Below are 19,082 nucleotides of genomic sequence, written 5' to 3'. Positions count from 1 at the left end.
CACTTCGGTCATAACAACACCCGGAGTGGAATTTTCGGACCAACGTGACCGAAGCAGTTCGGTTGATCTCCCAGATTGAAGTAATTTCAAAATTGGCTTACCAAGCTGTGCCCCTATCCCAGACTCAGCCCTGGAGCTAGAACTGGCGGGACCAACAGTATCAGCGTGGGTCAGAATGGCATCAGAAGAAGAACTACAGAGGCTCTGCTCACCGATTAATGAAGTCTCTACACCGTTTCCTTCTTTATTATTAACCTTCTCCTTGTCTTTTTCCTTGTTGGCGGTTTTACCAGCCATACTTGCACTTGCGTTTGCATTTTCATTGCGGAGACCTTTAGTCGTGCGAAGTGGGGCCATGACATTCTGCAGCTCCCACCCCGTAGTTGCAGCAGGTGAAGGAACACCAATCTTTTTCATCTGCTAATCTAGAGGATAATACCCATTTAATTTGGACATGGATGAAGTACAGTCATCTACAGTTATGTTAAAATACAAGAAATGAGGAAGGCTTATCACTAATGTTACCATCGAAAATGGTGCTCCCCTCTGTTGACAAAACACCAAGAGCACTATAATCATTTGTCTTAAATAGGGGAGAATATGCCCAGATCTGTCACAGAGGAGGATTCTGCAAAGACCTCCAAAACGTAACAGTTTTTACACTTTTGATAACTTATTTGAACTATTCGTATTTTTGTAGAACTAGTTAACTGGGAAAAGAAGAAGCTGGGTCTTGACCCTTATCAGTTTCCCTAGAATAGACCCTATCGCCAAAAGCTGTGTGTTTGAGTTCTAAATTGCTTGTTTTATTACCTAAAACTCCAAACCAATATAGATGCTTACTTCAACACAGTAAAAATGTGTGTTCTTAATACATTAATTAGATCAGGAGGAGGAACAGAGAGGAAATCCTGATCAGAAACATAAGAGCAAGTATGTTGGTGTAACCCCAACTTAAGTTTATCTAAAACAGAATGTAACATTCCAGGAAGGGTACGCAAGTGATCTAACACTGGAGATCTATCACAGTTTTATGTAGCTTAACTAACCCTGGTTTAGAAATCCATGTAAATGGGAATAAATAAAATACATATTAAACAAAACTATTCTGCCCAAGATTTACAATGGGAGCATTCTAAAAAGATAAATATCTGACAATAGCTTAGCCAAACTCCTCTCCAGTTTCAAATTTATAAAAGTGTCTGCTTTCCTACCTATCAGGAGCGTAGCTCAATAAGATTGAGGGGGGGGGGGGGGGGGGATTATGAGTCTCAAAATTCCTAACTGAAAAACCAGTGGCCCGAAGGGTGAATGGGTGAGTTTATCAAGGTTTGGGATGAACTGTTCCCATGAGGAGCATAGTCAGTACTGATTTGCGCTAAGTGGGCCTTTGAGCTGATTTATAATTTCTCTATTCCAACAGTGATGGAGTAACTTGTCTGCCAAATTCAAGGTCCTCCTGCTCTACTTTGAGTTGGACTGCATGTTTTACACCGATGGAGTAAAATGTTTGGTGTAAACCTTCTGCCAATCACCTGATGGAGTAAGTGCCATTGAAGTCCGCCCTATTTAGAATGGACAGTCGGATGGCTTTTGTTTACTGCCCCTCACCACCAGGAATGTATTGGCAGTGAGGGACAGTAAAAAAAAGCAAAATGACCATCATACCATGGTAGAAAACTTCAGTTGTGTAGGGATCATTAGTTTGTTTACTTGTCGAAAACAAACTCCTGTTTTGGGAGTTTCTTTGTGAGAAATAAAATAACTTTGCGAAAGTTATATGGGCAGCCGTCATGCTTGAGAGAGCCAGCCACTAAACGTTTCCTACATTGACAGGAACTGCCATCATGGATGTTCATGTCAATGTAGAAAAAGCTTAATGGCCAGCCGTCATGTTTGACGGAGCCGTCCATTAAACTTTGCCTCCTTGACAGGAACCGCAATGATGGTGGTCCCTGCCAATGTATAGAGAAGTGTCTGGGGCTGGCGGACATCGCTAAATTTGGCGGGTGGAATAAAGGCAGTAAAGTCCTCCACCACCTTGTATGCTTTTACTCCATCTGCCTAGCCCTAAAGCAGGCCCTCTGTCTAGAGTGGCACATTATGCAAAAAATGAGGGTTTGGAATGCTACCCTGAGGGATAGCCATTGGTTAGACTATTTGCAAACATTTGTCCCATCACATTTTGGGTGTCTGTTTGCCAGTAGTATGCGTATAAACCTCAGACTGGCTCAGCCTTCCAAGTCAACCACTGCAAAAGTTTTAAATTCTGAAAATTATACATTTGCATCCAATCAAGAGGTACTTCTGTGGGTGCAGATTTGCTGCTTTTTTAGTAAACCGGCGTCACTATACGTTCCTGATCCCGAAAAAAGGAAAAGTTAAAACCACTTAATGTAATTAGGATGACCAAAAAAGACACATAGCAGTTCTGACTCAGGCACCCCAGACCAAACCACCAAGCCAAGAATTAATTTATTTGGGGATGTCACACCACATACGTGCCCTGAAACTACACCTTTGACCTCCAGTTCCAAAGTAGTGGAACGCTTTATAATCTGCTTTCAGGGTTCGCCTCTGTGCTGTTGCTGTCCACTCTCTTGCACTCAAAAAAGTAATGATTTGGATGTCTTAACCATTTACATTGGCAAAGGTCACTGATCAATCTGATTGAGCACTAACTCTGATAAGGATATATTAAGTGTAGTTGCTGGTCATTGCCATATTGATATTGTGTCTTTGGTTGATATATAACTTTCATGATAACATTATGTGATTCTAATTGTTTCCATTAAGAACCCCTGCTATTACTGCATGTACAGTCCTGCTTCCAGGTAGTGAACGAGCAGACCCTGTTACATAAACACATCAGTGGTCATACAGCATCGAATAGTAATAGGGTATTGTTAGACCTGGCATTTTTGGCTTATTTATCCCAAGACTTTTGGGCCTCCTGTTTTTGACTCATTTGTCATTGGCTTTAGGACTCTGGGAACTTTATCACTGCTAATCAGTGCCTAAGTGAATATGCTCTCCCTGTAAATTGTTTTATGATTGTTCTTCCATGATTGGCATATTTAATTTACTAGTAGGACCCTAGTATAGTGCACTGTGTGTGCCTAGGGCCTGAAAATCAAATGCTACTAGTGGGCCTGCAACACTTGTTGTGCCACCCACACAAGTAGCCTTTCAAAGGTGTCTCAGACCTGCCACTGCGGTGTCTGTGTGTGTTTTTTTTGCCATGTTAACCTAGCAAGTGCACACACTTGCCAGTCCCTAACCTTCTCTTTTCTTACATGTAAGTCACCCCTATGGTGGGCCAAATGTAGCCCCATGGGCAGGGTGCAGTTTTTTATGAAAGGTGGAACATGTTATAATGTGTTTTACATGTCCTGATAGTGAAATACTGTGCATTTCATTTTCCACTACTTAAAGGCTGTCTGTCCCATAGGTTAACATGGGAGCTGCCTTGTAACATCTTACAAGTGTAACTTTCCATCGGGACAAGATAGAGAATGACGTTTAAGCTCTCTGAACTCAGAATGTAATAACACATCTTTTAGTAAAGGTGGTTTTTAAACTGTGTGTTTGAGAATGCCACTTTTAGAAAGTGTACATTTTCTTACTTAACCATCCTGTGTGCCTCTGCCTTGTTGCATATTCACCATCTTGTTTTGGAGTGACATGGGCTGGGGATGTGCATTCACACTAGACAGTCAAAAGGGGGTGTTGAGGTTTGTCTTGCCTATCCTGGGTGACCCATAGCCAGGCTGACTAGACCTTTCTGCATTCAGAGTGGTGGGAGGAGTTTTTACTAGCACTTGATAGGCTGTGTCTGCTCTGCATTATGCCATCTCCATCTCCTATAGTGAAGCTGGACCAGGGAAGACAGAACTGGTTTCTACTGAACTCAAAGACTTTCTGCCTAAAACTTAAAAGGGAAAAGTAGTAAAAATATGGGGTCCCTGACCCCAGAACTTTAGAATTTGTATGGACTAGGGAACCTGCTAAGAAGAAGAGCTGGAAAAGCTGTGAGGAGGAACTGCCACTTTGTGGTATGGCCTGCACTGGCTGCTTCTGTCTTGAGCAGTGAAAGGACCAGACTGGACTTTCTGCTACTTATTTTCCTGAGTTTCTCCAAGTGCTTGAGGTAAAGCTTGCTCCCCTTTTCAAGAAGTCTCAGGAACAGCAAAGACTTCAAGTTCATCTGCTACCAGCACTGGAAACTGTGTGTTTTGTGCTGTAAGAGAAGAAAAAGCAACCCAACGGCGTCAACAAGACAGCTGACACTCCATGACCTGTTGGCACCCCAGAGAGCACCGCCCCACTTTGCACCACAAACTTTATCTCACCGCCGCAGCCACCGAGCCACTGCCTGCACCATGACCTGAGGGCACCGCACTTCGCACCGCCTCACTTCACATATTTATTGCCTTGGTATCCCCAACAACAAAGCCCCATGCTGACATCAATGCCGCTGCCTGCACCGTGGCCTGGGTGCACCGCTCGTAAGTCACTTGACGCACCGCCTGTTCCACACCTCAGCCTTGGCCCACCGACGCCGGTGCCATCAACTCCAGATCATTTGTCTGTGACAGCGCATTAGCAACAATGATGTCCCTGCTTGCACCGTGACCTTCCAGCTCCGCGACGAGCACCGCCCTGCTTTGCACTACAGTCCTGGTCTCACTGACCCCGCTGGACACTGTCACCAAGTCGCTGCCTGCATTGTTACCTGAGGGCACTGCACGCCACAAAGCTGCACTTCGCACCACAGCCCCGATACCTGCGGGCGCTCCTGACTTCAACCTCATGGAATTGGATCTGCAACGCATGTGACTTCAAGGGCCCGACAACCCTTGCACCGACTTCTGGGACTGACGCTGCCTCTTTGGAGCTCATCACTAGTTCCACGATGTCCTGCATTTCCATGGTACTGTTTGTGGGTCTTCCCGACACCGTAGCTATCCCGTAATGCCGCGGTCGGCATGGACTGTTGGATTTGTTTGTTCACGAGGCCATGATAGCCCCATACGGAGCTATCAACTTCAAGGAACTGTATTTTAAGTCGATTTGTGCCGCATTCATATCTTGGTTACTGTATGTTGGGTTTCTATTGTTTTGGTCTTGTTTTAACAGATAATATTTGGCATTTTTCTAAAACTGGTGTGGTGTTCTTTTGTAGTGTTTGCACTGTATTGCTGTGAGTTATTTGCAAATGCTTTACACATTGCCTCTGAGATGAGCCTGACTGCTCATGCCCAGCTACCAAGCGGGTGAGCAGGGGTTATTTTAGAAGTGTAATCCGCTTACCCCGATTAGAAGGAAGGGTCCCTACTTGGACAAGGCGAATACCTCTGCAAACTAGAGGCACCCATTTCTAACATGTATCCATCTTCAGATGATTGAAACTTGGCGAGACATGCTGAAGGAATCAGACCACTTTGTGGCTCAGAGAGGAATTTAGTTGTCGAGGGTGGAGAAAATTAAGTGATAGACACTTGAAATCGTAACCCATGCAAGCGATACATCATCTTAAAGTTACCTGCAATTGCTATTATTGCATATCGGAGTTTGCCAGATAAAAGGGGGCTCAGATCTATAAATATATATTTTTTTAATTTGGACTTGTATAATGAATTCACAGTGGAAATCTGAAAAAAACTTGAACATCCCTAAACAAACAACAGGTCAGCAAATTGTATTTGAGATTGCAACCAAGGTCGATTCTTGGCTTCCAAAAAAAAAAAAATCAGGGAACAAAGGTTGACTCCATAAAAATAAAACAATTGCATCTTTAGCCATGATACTACATTTCTCTTGTCACTAATTAATATTTTATCCTTTCTACTGACATCTTGAAAAAGGATTACAATAGTGTAAGGCCTCCAATACCATTGGGAGGGCATATGGTGCATGATGTGCATAGGAAATAGAGAGATAAATCAATATGGTAGTGCCAGTTTCCATAACCACCAAATATTTTACAACAAATAAGTAACCTAAGGAATCATATCTGCTTTTGGGCATTCTCAGCCTCTGGAACCCCCAAGGTCTGTAAATGAGAACATCTGGATCTATCCTGCAAGTCCTTACATCTCCTAGGAAAGATCTTCCGACAATGCTGATTTTGGATATGGTCCTCCCAAATTGCAAGTACTCATATGATATTCAGTTGAGGTGCATGTCTCAATAAAGTGTGTCCATCATTCATCAATTGCATCAACTTTGTTATTGAGGATCTCCATCTTTTGGGTATACACGGCTTGGAGATTTTTTTATCAGCTTTATCTATCTCAAAATGGGATTAAAGTTAGCTTTTGTAGATTTAGCACTTGAGATGGAGGAGCAAGTAGTGCCAGATGCATCTTGTGTGTCTGTATATTCAGTGAGCAAGCCTTTCTCTGAAAGAAGGCAAGAGGGCACAGTCAATGTGGAATTCTACCAAGTGTGTCCCCTATCTCACTATGATCTACAAGCCCTTGAAATATCACCAAAGTTTGGAATTCATTAGACCAATTGATGGTTGAATATAATTTCACTTTCTTAGAATGTAAGTAATATATGGAATATTAGGTGCTGATTTCACCTCCTGGATCTTGTCATAAGTGACTTTAAACTAATGGAGCAACTTGCTGCAGTCTATTGGATAGAATTGCTTTGATTCCTTGCATGCTTGGAAGAGCATTCTCTTGTTGGTTGGCCTTTTCCTCGACTCGATCACGTTCACCAAGGGCCTAATGCAGACTGTCTTGTATGAGAGTAAATGTTGGCTCTTGTTATGGCAGTATTGGCGAATGTCATGGATAAGTGAGAGTAAGGGATCCGAGTCCAATTGGGGTGTAGCATGTAGTATCTGCTCTCCCAGCTGACTCTCTTGGGCCAAAGATCCCTCGTAATGGACTGCAGTGAGTTACTCTCAATTGTGTTTAAGGAATTCATAGGACAGTCAAGATATCCCTACATTCACCTCCCTTCAACAAGCTTGAGGTGAGGAAGAAAAGTAGGAGAGAAGCACGCAGGTTTACCACAACAGACCATCAGCGGTAGCACCAGCATAGAGATTGCTATCCGAGAGCACTGGTAATTGAGTTGAGACGGCCCATCTAGAGCACCTCACCACCCACCCTGAAAGCTAGTGGGCAGGCAGCAAGAAAACAATCCAGATGGAATCCATTCCTGTGGTAAGCAATGAGAAGCAGTGGTGCTAAGAAAAGAACCAACTAGTATCCAGCCAAGCAAGAGGAAAGACACAGAAGGACTGTGGTGGGATGAAAGACAAAGAACCCCCACTAGCCGTCAGTGATTACAGGAGAGCACAGATGGTGCAGTATATGAGACGTGGAAATGAGTCCCCTCAGCTGCCAGGAAAAAGCAGCTGCCGTCAAGAATAAAACCTTCAGGGGCAGGCAAAGTCCAGCCGTAAAGTGACGGATTGTGTGGTGCACAGGTAATAACAGCAACTGGCCTCAGGAGCTTAGGCCTCTGGTGTACAAACCTCACTCCCAGCCACCAAGATTATACTCAATTATGTGTGGCATTTATGCACTTGAAAATCCATCACAACTCTTGTTTCCTTCTTCAAGTCAATCTCGCTTAGGAGCACATTTGGGGGCACATGCATCAAGCTTTTTACAGGTCATAAAAGGGACGATTTGCAGAATTGGCCCGTTTGCGATCGGTAAAAAGCCATTTCCAATGCATCAAACCTAAATGCATTCGCAAAATAAGTAATCACAATTTTTGAGATTACCTATTCTGCAAATGCTTTTAGGGGATCGCAATCTGTGATTCGCTAAATGCAGTACATGAAGCATTTTAAAAATGCGACATTGCATTAAGGATTCGCAAATTACCATCAATTTAAAGATGATGGTAATTGGCAAATCCTTAGAAAAATGCACAAAATTGCATTTTTCAATGTGCCATGTGGTGCATACACATGTCCTTACGACATGTGTGTGCACCACATGTGCACACTTACCTTTTTGGGGGGTGCATTGAGGGGCCTTAGGCCCCCTAGCACCCTTGCAATTGCATTCGCGATTTGCGATTACCTGTTTGGTAATCACAAATTGTGAATGCTTTCCCATTCATTCCTATGGGCCTCTAGGCCCATAGAAATGAATGGGAATGCATTCCCTAATAGCGAATCACAAGTTGCGATTCACTATTTATGGAAATGTGTAGGAATCGCTATTTAGTTTGTGATTCCTACATGCATAAGGAATTGCAACTCCAAAATAGCGATTCCTTAAAACTCGCTTTAAGGAATCACTATTCCTTATCTTGATGCATGTGCCCCTTGGAGCCTCAGACATTAGTTTGTGCCTCATATTCTGATATGTATCGGCTTTAAAGAAAAAACAATCTGAAATCTAGGGCTCTCAACTTTTCTAGTTTGGTAACAGTAATTCATGAGATGTAGCATTATGGAAAACCATTCTGCATCTCATCAGCACTAAGATCATTACACTGGTTGTAAGTTTCTAAATATATCACCTTTATGCAGTGTGCCAATACCTCAGATAATGGAACCAGATCAACTTTCCTCGAATAAAAACTTCACATTTATTGTCCAGCTAGACTCCTGTGATCTAGGATTGCTCCTCTTCTGACTGTTATATGTCACAATATAATTGCCAGATATGTCTGACATGAATATCATGCCCTAATTATATAAAAAATATATACAAACAAACTTCCTCTTGTGTTTAAATATTCTATTGCCTACAGCAGTTAGGTCATATTTTTGTAAATGGTATTCGGGACTCGATATTTATGTCAGATGCCATCCTGACAAGATTGTGATTGGGCAGAATCATCATTCTCTATTCAGACACCAAGCACTGGAACTCAATTCTAGCTAGACTAAGACCAGTAAACAATCATATGGAGAGAGCACTAGAGATGTGTCTCTATCCATCAGCGTAATCATATCGGGCACAATTTTGTCGGTAAGTTGCAGGGGTTGGTAAGTAAGCAGCTTCCAATGTTCTCACACTGCTCCGCAAAACATCATGTTTACGCACAGCATCATGCTATCCGCACCATGTTGGAAAAACACCTGTGAACCTCACATATCCCACCAGACACTTCCTCATAGGGCACACTAGACACCATTCCAACCGCACTTTCTGAAAGACCACCGGGATCTCGATTCACATTGGTGCTCTTTGTAGCCTTTCCACATGTTTAAAGCACTCTAAAAATACTACAACTTGGTGACGTGTGTAGGGCAATCCCCAACTTTCAGAGTTTTTCACCTCAGAGCGGGTGGAAAGCTTGTGCTAATAATGCGTTAGATCCCCTTCTGAAGTGCAGAAATCAGAATAATGCAATAATACAGCTCTCTGCAAATGCCACATCAGGCAAAAATTGTATCTGCTAGGTATAGTATTACTGCATGAAAATATTATCCCAGAAGAATGAGGCTCTATGGTTGAAACATATTACTCTATTTAAATAGAGACACCTTTCAGTATTTTCAGATGAGGGGATTTTTATCACTTGACAGAATAGATACATTTAAAAGGTAACTGATTATTTGGTCAAAGTAAAACAAACAGAGAAGAAATTAACCAATATTATTATTTATGCTTTCCTCAGTTTCTGCTCAAGAAAATGAATTCCCAATGGAACTTATTAAAGTTGCGGATGAATCGGTGACCTTTCCTATAGAGATTTCCAAAGAAGTTCACATCAACAGTGTCCTATGGAGTGTTGTGCAATCCAAGACAATCTTAGCTATCCTGAAGCCTGATGAGCCCCCCAAAATGCCAAACAAGCACTACAAGGAGCGGCTGAGTGTACCCCCAGGTAGCTACTCATTGCAGATCCATGATCTTAAGCAGGAAGACTCCGGATCCTACAGCGTTAAGATATACACAGATTCTTCACCAATTCAAAAGGAATTTCAATTACACGTCTTCAGTAAGTGCTCTTTATGTGAACATCATTTATGATCTCTATGCATTTTGTTAAAAAGTAGAACAGATAGAAATGTAAATATTCCATGGATAAAATGTATAGATTTGCAGTCATATCCACACCATTTGTGTGCTATCAGGATATTCTTTTCACTGACATAGTAAGAGAGAATTCAAGCAAACATTTAAAAGTTTAATTCATTTGTAGAGTCACCCATTGGAATTGATTACAAAGTTTTACTTTGGGTACTAAGCTTGGATCAGATCAGCATCACGGGGTGACAGTGTCAACCTACATGTTTAATGGCATTGGACTACAATACAATACAATACAATACCAGCTGAAAGTTATACACGCTTTTAGTGTCAACACAATTTAACCCTTTAGGGAACTAGTCCCATTCTACAAGTATAATTTCTTTCATAGGAGTTCCGATGCCAAAAAACATCTAAAACGGCTATTATTTTTATTACGTTATGAAATGCAACATTTTCCAGGGATGCTTCCTGCAAGTATTGTCTTGACACCCTATGAGAAAAATGCTTTCCTTTGTACTCTAACCAATATTATATTAAGCAGCTTAACATGTAAATATAAAAGCAGTTTAAGGGGAATTTAATATGATTTACAATGTGATTGTATCTAGACACTTGCATACTATGACATCCAAAAGTACTTTAGTTTTCTATTTTGGAAGTTTTGTGCCACAATTTTTACTGCCATCTTGTTTGTGATATGTGCCTCACATAAATATAGCTTAGTTGCAATTATCGAAGTTCTAATGTGAAAGGTCTCGTTCCATAGTCTATATACTATCAATACCCAAATTTGCAAGCTAATGTAGGAAGGAGAAGTATCAGAAAGGCGTGACTATAGGATTCAACGTGAAATTGGGTAAAATGGACTCCACTCATTCACAATCCACTGTCTTTTTCTCTTTTTACATCTGTTGATTTTTCAATTGAGGATAAGTGCCAAACAAAATGCATTCAATGCTTACTTGTTATTTTCACCTATACGTAGCACCCCATTATATTAAACAATGAGGTTTCTACATTGTATTACATGCATACAATCTACAATAGTTTTCTTTCTCCCCTATTTCATCAACTTAATTTTTCTTGAAAGTTAGTTACAGAAACATATTCCTCTACTACAATGTTTCATCCCACTGGACTTTCAAGGCTTTTAAGCACTGTTATGGCATTGTATATTGATGTTTTTGTGGCAAGCTCATACTTAGCTTCTCCAAACAAAATCTCCGCTGGCATGGTAGTCTTGAATAATAGTCAGTGCTCCAAATTGTTTTAATGTGCTGTGAAGATTTTATCAAAAAATCTTCAGATCACACCTCGCATTCCATTTGTAATGGATCACGCTTCATGTAAATGTGGTTGATCTTCCAGCATACTTCAGACTATCGTACTCGACTGTACTACGTCTGAACAGTGTTTCCAAACATACGTGTACACCTAAACTTGAAACCTGCATGGAGAGAAACCTAGTACCAATGGAACTTTTGACATGATCTAGAGGCCTCTTCGTGTAACCTCCACTGCACAATAAGATCAGGAAAAAAGGCGGTCTTCTTGGTCGCAAGCTCTAGATTTGGTGGCCTGCCTTCGGCTGAGGCAGCAGAGGTGGAGATTCCACTTCCTCAGTTGGGCATCAGCCTCATGAATGAGGACTTCGGCTTAGAGATACTTAGTCAAATTGTACTTCGGCTTACAGATACTGAGTCAAATTGTTAGATGTACTTGATCTTATAGAAGGCAGTCAGACACCATTCTTATGGTTTGATGAGATTGCCAATCACCTGATAAACATGGTCAGTGTAATTCAATAAATGTTGATTGAATGGAGTGAATTTGCCTTTTGTTTCAGGATTCAGCGTTCACAAGAGTGAATAGCTTCCACCATTCACCATGACCTTTATACAACAAAACTTCAATTTCCCTATCTTCATTACGCTTGTATTTTAAATCAGATCTCTTAAGCAATCAGAATTGCATATCACTCTCACTTTAATCCCTCGAGGCCTCCTTTTTGACTTTTTAAATTTTGTTCATGTGGTATATTTCTTGCATAAAATCGATCAGTTTTCTACGTCTACTATATTCAATAAGAAGTAACCCTAATTTCTTTTGCGATACTTTGTCTGCACATTGGTTAACAACACTAGAGTTCCCTTTTTATCCCTTTTTCATCTTTTCTCACAGCATCTCTTGTTTTCAAACTTACCTGAGGAAAGGCATCGTACAGTCGAGAACTTTGCCTATTAACAGTTCAAGTATTCTGTTTCACCAGAAATAGCAACATTTATGTAATATTTGCATTACGAATTTGAAACCCAGTAAATCAAGCAGCTTATCTATTGTTTTTTAACACATTGATATCTGTTGATATCAACCCTGCCAGCCACAGAACTTACATCTGGCCTCTGACCCACAATGCATAGCGTGCATCATGTTAAATAAATAGGAGAATTTCAGTCAAATGGCTGTTTTGCATGTTAAATAATGCCGAGGTCTGTACATTTGTTCAGGGAGTTTCTCGAGATAGAATGTCTCTTTTGTTTGGTCCCCTATATCCTTTAGCTTCCTATGAGATCAGAATTTGTTCTCTAGGCCCGTTTGTGCTGCTGTTATCATCTCAGTGGAATTTCTTTTTCCACTTGGAAATTAAGTCTCTGGTAATTTTGATGTTTGAAATTGGCCATTCAGTATGTCGATTGTCCTTTCAGATACGAACCTCTTTTTCTTTAATGGCATACTATTAGCACTGGTATTTCCAGGGACATTTTAAGGATTTTGGGGCCCTGGGCCAAGCGTATTTGGGGCCCCTGGTTCGGAACCGCTTTGAATTTATGATCCAATTTTGGCTCTTTTATGCCCCCTTTGGCCAGGTCACTGACAGTGCATAAGCCCACTGGTCCAAATTCTAAATATGTTTACATCTAATATTCAGGGCTAGTGAGGTGTAGTTTTTAATATTGTAACAGCGGCAGCTCACTAATATGACTGCAAATAATCTCTGTTACACCTTCCGATTTCTCATATGTGAGGTCCTGTTATAAAGAAGCTTTTTAATGGATGTTTCATGAAACATAAACACAACTTTTCTCTGCAGACTATCTGCAGTAGACTCACACATCACCCACATTCAAACTAAATTAAAGGAAAACTGTATTTAAAACAATCCCTTTAAGCATTATTCAAGGCCATCAGGGCAAGATTCTGTGCAGAACAGAGCTGGCTCTATCAGGGCTCCCCCCTGAAAGGTTGGGGGCGTGGGCTGGAGCCCACTTTGCCCATGCCCTAAAACGTCTCTGGGTCTTTTGGGGTTGTACCATGTATAATGTCTCTTTACGGACATGGGTTTGGTTGCTTATTTTGGCGCCGGAATGTTCAGCATCCCTTGGTGCCAGCGATGTAGGATTGGTAGTGGTGAGTTACACTTGTGTTAAGTGTTGAGTAGCCACGGCCTGTGAATTTCGACAGACGACGATGGGGGGGGGATTAATTATTTATTTAATTTCCCTCCTGATCAGTCGAATCCACCTTCAACCCGGCCCCACAGTTCTTACCTGCACGGGCCACGGCTGGTGTTGAGTCCCTATAACTTGAAAGTAGGTGTGAGCCAAAATCATAATTTCACGCTTCCTAAATGTGGGCGGTCCAATATGGTGTTGCTGTATATTTTGGGATTGAGTTAAAAGTGAAGAATGTTATACATCATTAACGCTTACATAATAATGTCTTTAACATAGATGCTTAATTTTATAGTGGAGTGCTATATTGATTCTTATCGGTTTGTAGGCATATGTTTGTGCTTATAAACCATGAGCCAATGCGGATATGCAACATGTGCTGAATGCAGATTTCAAAAAAGATATATATAGATTATCATGGCCTAGTTTGTGGGCTGGCTGGTTTTATAGAAGGTGGTGAAATCCTGAGTCCATGATGTGCGCCATGGGCATTTTAGGAATGCATTTGTCTTGTGAGCAAATATAAAAACATAACTCATGCCATTGTTATCATTGTTTGTTTCCTCTCAAACTCCAGCAAGACTTCAAGAACCGGATATTGAAGTTCTCATGAAATTCCCCTCTGTCGTTGGAGCCTGCGACCTCAAACTGAGCTGCATTGTGAAAGATGGAGGAAACCTTGTGATGTACTCCTGGAAAGACTGCGGGGGGCACAGTAAAGCAAATGAGCACTCGGTGTTGGACCTCACTCTCACAGCCAGAGACAATGGGCTGGACTGTACTTGTGAGGCGCGTAACCCTGTGAGCCGGAGCGCCAAAACAGTCACTCCTTGGGACCTGTGCACATCAGCTCTAGCAGTGAATGCAGGTAAATAATGGGCAATTTAGGGTTGCTAGGCAATGCACAAGGTAAATAAAACGGGCAACCAAAATAGGGAAAATGGTTTATGGCAGGCCCTTCCCTGTGCAATTAACTTCCACTGTTTTGATATTGTGTGCAATGAGACACGATGGGCACGAGTGTGCCCGGGTGAAAAAATCATTACACCTGCAAAATATCTCTAAATTTCCAGCAGCTTGCATTATGCTTGTTACGCAAAATGCCCGCAATGACATCATTATGCCAGGTTGGATAATTGGGCTGCTGGTTGAGGAAGCACGGGAACGACGCCAACAAACAAGCAGCGGCTGTGTTTGCATTATGTGTGATTTTAGCACAATTTCTTTTTTTTAAATTAATATTATTTTTTAGCTCAAATGCATCCTTGGTCCTGCATTTCATTCTAAAATATAGCATACAATTATTTATGTTACCTCTCCCACAAGCAGCTGCTGTTTGCATTTTGTGTGATTTACCACAATTTCTTTTTTTTAACAAATTATTATTATTTTTTCTTTAGCTCAAATGCATCCTTGGTCTTGCATTTCATGCTAAAATTACGCATAAAATTACGCATGTCACCTCTCTCACAAGCAGCTGCTGTTTGCATTATGTGTGATTTGGAACCATTTTGCAGCATAGAATGCATCCTTGGTTTTGCATTTCATGCTAAAATATAACACACAATTACGCATTTCACCTCCCCGTAATTTGGTGTCATTTCACATAATTTTCACAACATTTTGGCATATTAACCCACAAACAAATTACGTAAATTTTACACATCACTAAACATGAGGTCATTTTGCTTACAACAGCTAACGAGAGTGAACCATATGAAATAACCTCATTATGTTTTCCTGTTATCTACTCATATATGTGTTCCTAGTTTATCGCACTATTTGATGTAACATTTGTAAAGCGCTCTAATACCCTTCCAGCACTAGTACGCGCTTTATAAAACTTTATAAATATAAAAATATAAAAATTGCACTTAACTCTATGCTCAGATTGGCTTTAACTGTAACAGGTGCCAATTGTCAAGTAACATTGTTGCTAGAAGCAGCATTCATTATTCTGCAATTCTGTTTTAAAGAAGCATCAGCAATTTGAGTTTTATATAGCTTCACCCCACGGACCAATAAACATGAATCGATAATACTTTTGGTAGTGATTATGATTTTATTTATTGATGTAATTGTTTGGTAAAGCACTGACCTGTGATGGATTGCCGCTTCAAAGCAATAACTGTTTGTGCAGCACCACTTAATGATAACTTGTCTTCATCCTTTCTGTGACATCGATTGAAGTTGAGAATTGTCAAGAAAGATCGCATTTTAGCTTTCATGCTTGGCAGGGGTCAGACTAGATACCAAATATGCTTTCTGGAAGTGGGCAGGTTAGGTTGATCCCTCAAACTAGGGCACAGAGCATTCCAGAACTGAGCTGCTACTAAAAAGATTGATTTCCCACTATGAACCAATCAAAAATGATCCATAATGTGTTACATTTTCATGCTAGTTTTTTATAGTGGATGTTTGTATCTTGTAATACAACATATAAAACTGATAACTTTGTACAACAATTTATTATTTTCTAAGGCCTTGAGCTAGGCTCATTACCTTACAATGAAAAACACAACAGTCATGTGTGCACAGATAGTTTCTGCACTGAAAGCAATTCAGCTCAGCTGCTCAGTCTTCTCAAACATAGGGCCAGATGTAAAAAGTCAGTCAGTCAGTCAGAAATAACTATTTCGCCAACACAATGATGGCATAAAGAGTATACTACGAATAAAACATTTATCAATATTGCAGTAAGCTTAAAATACAAAGATAACAGCAATATATCCAAAGAAAGAAACACGTTAAAATATATTATTCCTATTATAAAGGTAAAAGGGAAGAAGTTCCTATACACACACACAGTTATTAACACAGTTCAATAAATTGGTTCCTCTATTAAGTATAAAATTAGCAGATTAAACGTCTCTTTTTTAGAGCAGATAAGAAGAAAGACGCCAATGAAAGACATGTAAAAGGGTCACATAATAACTGCAGGTAGTAAAGGGCCACACAACACTGTCTAAAATTCATTTTACGCATAAGGGGGACAGTAAACCTTTTCCTTTCATCACATTAAAATTTACAATAAAACAAAAAGTGCAAATCATTCTGAATAGATCGATCATCACATGTACCAAATGGGAGATCGGAGATTACATAGATATTACGGGGAAGACCCAACATCAAGGGGATGTAATTTAGCCAAAATCTCACCCAAATATATCTGTGTTGTAAATTAGTGACCAACGATAGATACATTGAGTTCACATCCATTTGCATTATGCCCGGGACCGCCAGGAATGCTCTAACTGTGAGCAGCTTAATATTTGAAACCTCCCTTCTTGCCTGCAATCTAGGTAGCAAATGATTTATCAAGTCTTTCTTAGAAATAGACCAGCAGGTTGTAGGGTCTACAAAAATATGGTGTTACCCAGCTGCTTTAAGAGTGGATTCAACATAGCGTAACCAGCTGATATTACTAACACCATCTAGTTTATAGACGTCATTTATAATATCCCTTGTCAATGAGAGGGTCTCCTTCTGCCATACCGAGTGCCACATTAAAATTGGCGCCACACAAATTTTATCAGTTATATAAGGGACTCTCAGCTCCATATGACAGTTAAAATTAGAGCATGACTTTGGCAATGAAACTAAGTTTTTTAAAGAGTTGTCTTCTATGCATTGCAGTTTCGAGCAATCTCTGGTGCCCCAAACAGCTGCTCCATAAGTGGCAGCAGATACCGTTTTTGCTTCATAAACTTTCTTTATTGCTTCAACAGGTTTAGAACCAACTTTTTTTATAAATTTAGAAAGAGCCCCAATGTTCTTTTCATCTGTAGCCCCCTATTTATGACCATACTTTGCTAGTTATTTTGACGATCAAACATAATCCCTAGATAATTAAAATAATCCACAACTCCCAGCTTGCCCCCTTCAGTATTAATTTGTGGCTGTTTCCGCTCCTTTGAACCTGCCACTAGGACAAAGGACTTTGAATAGTTAATTTTCATATCCAGCTTGTTCATAAAATTTGTGTATTCCAACACTAAACAACGCAGCGCATTGCTAATACGAGCTAAAAACACTGCGTCTTCCGCATAAAGTATTATTGGTACTTGTAATGAGTTAATATAAGGAACGTCTGGAGTGGATCCCAGCAGAGCAGATTCAACATCATTGGTGTAGAGTGCAATAGGAAGGGCGCGAGCACGCACCCCTGTCTCACGCCTCAAGTAATTTTAAAATGCCTGGTACACTCGCCTCCCTTTCCATAACGAACACAAGCTGAGGCACCTTAGTACAGATCACGAATAATGTTAATAATCTGTAGGTCGATCCCCATTGCCATCATGATCTGCCACAGCCTAGGCTGTGCCACGCAGTCAAAGGCTGCCGACAGATCCATGAAGGCAAGATACAAATGTCCATTTTTGGCTGCTGTGTATTTTGCAATTATTAGGCTCAGGTTCAGGCACTGATCTACAGTGCCTTTCCCTTTTCTGACCTGGGATTATAATATTCTTATCCAGAGCCCATTCCTCAAGTCTATTTACAAGCAGCCGGCCCATTAATTTTGCAGTGAAGTCTATCAAAGATATAGGCCTGTAGTTTTTTTGAATTTACCTATCCCCTTTTTTGTAGATAGGGACAATTACAGTCGTCTTCCACAAAGGAGCAGCACCTATTTGGGCAATTTTATTAAAAACATTTGTTAAAAGCGGGGCCCAGAGATCTTGATTATCCAAAAAAAAATCAATTGGGACACCATCAGGTCCCGGTGCCTTTGCACGTTTACACTGATTTAGAGCATACTTTATTTCTTCGAGTGTAAACCTAGCAACACCTTCCTCCCCGACTAAACTTGCAGAGGTAGACTGAATAATTGCCTTCTCATTAGTTCCAAATAGACCTTCAAAATGTTCCTCCTGTTCAACATGGGTATCTATGGACATGGACTGCTCATCTCTTAAAAAAGGTGCGTTAATCACAGACCAAAATGCCTGTGAGCTTTTTAATGAAGCAGCCTTTTGCAAATTTTCACACCACTCTTCCTTTAGGGCTTTCAGCCTTGATATCTTTGCTTTTTTATAAGCCTGTGGCAGTGACTTAACCAAAGATAAGTTACGGGGTTTGGACTTCAAGGCCATATGAAGATGTTTTAGTGATTTTTCACAGTCCTTATCACACCAACTATATTTCTTACGATGGCCATTGCGTATAACACTAATTAAATTATTTTTAGCTTCTAAAAACATCAGCTCAAAAGCTGTGACCATGCTATCGTCAGAAACATGATCTAGGCAAACCATTATCTCCCCATGTCGGTTGGAGACTAGGTTGTCCAGAAACTTCCCAGTATCAACTCTCTCCCACTTCAAAACAATTCCGTTCTCCCTTGGAATTACGGGGTTTACATGAAGTTTAAAAGTGCATTCTTTTTTCATTAATGAGGGGATAAGGAAAGTTATTGCAGCATGGTCACTAAAAGCATAAAAATTAATCTCAAATTGAGAGAAAAACGTTCTTATCGGATCAGAGACCAGAACATAATCAAGGGTGGAGGAGAAGAAACAACTTAAAAAAGTAAATCCTAGCTGACTAGTTAAAATTTCAAGAATATTTAAAAACACAAGATTATTTATAGTTAAAGGTCTGTTTAAGGCATTACCGTAATCAGAGTGACTAAAATGGGGGACACTCTCCCCATCGACGT

General features: G+C 40.5%; 1 protein-coding gene across 2 annotated transcripts in view; it reads left to right on the top strand.

Annotated features, from left to right (window-relative positions):
- The window catches only part of LOC146772947 (SLAM family member 7-like), an 86,923-nt gene that overhangs the window by 54,817 nt on the left and 13,024 nt on the right, over positions 1–19,082 (top strand). For both annotated transcript variants that reach the window (XM_085638255.1, XM_085638254.1), the window contains exons 2-3: positions 9,610–9,933; positions 13,998–14,288. In XM_085638255.1, coding sequence (XP_085494381.1) covers positions 9,610–9,933; positions 13,998–14,288 — 615 coding nt within the window. The remainder of the gene's footprint in view (positions 1–9,609; positions 9,934–13,997; positions 14,289–19,082) is intronic.

Source organism: Triturus cristatus, chromosome 12 (assembly GCF_964204655.1).
Source record: "Triturus cristatus chromosome 12, aTriCri1.1, whole genome shotgun sequence".
NCBI lineage: Eukaryota > Metazoa > Chordata > Amphibia > Caudata > Salamandridae > Triturus > Triturus cristatus.
This window is presented reverse-complemented; position numbering and strand designations above follow the sequence as displayed.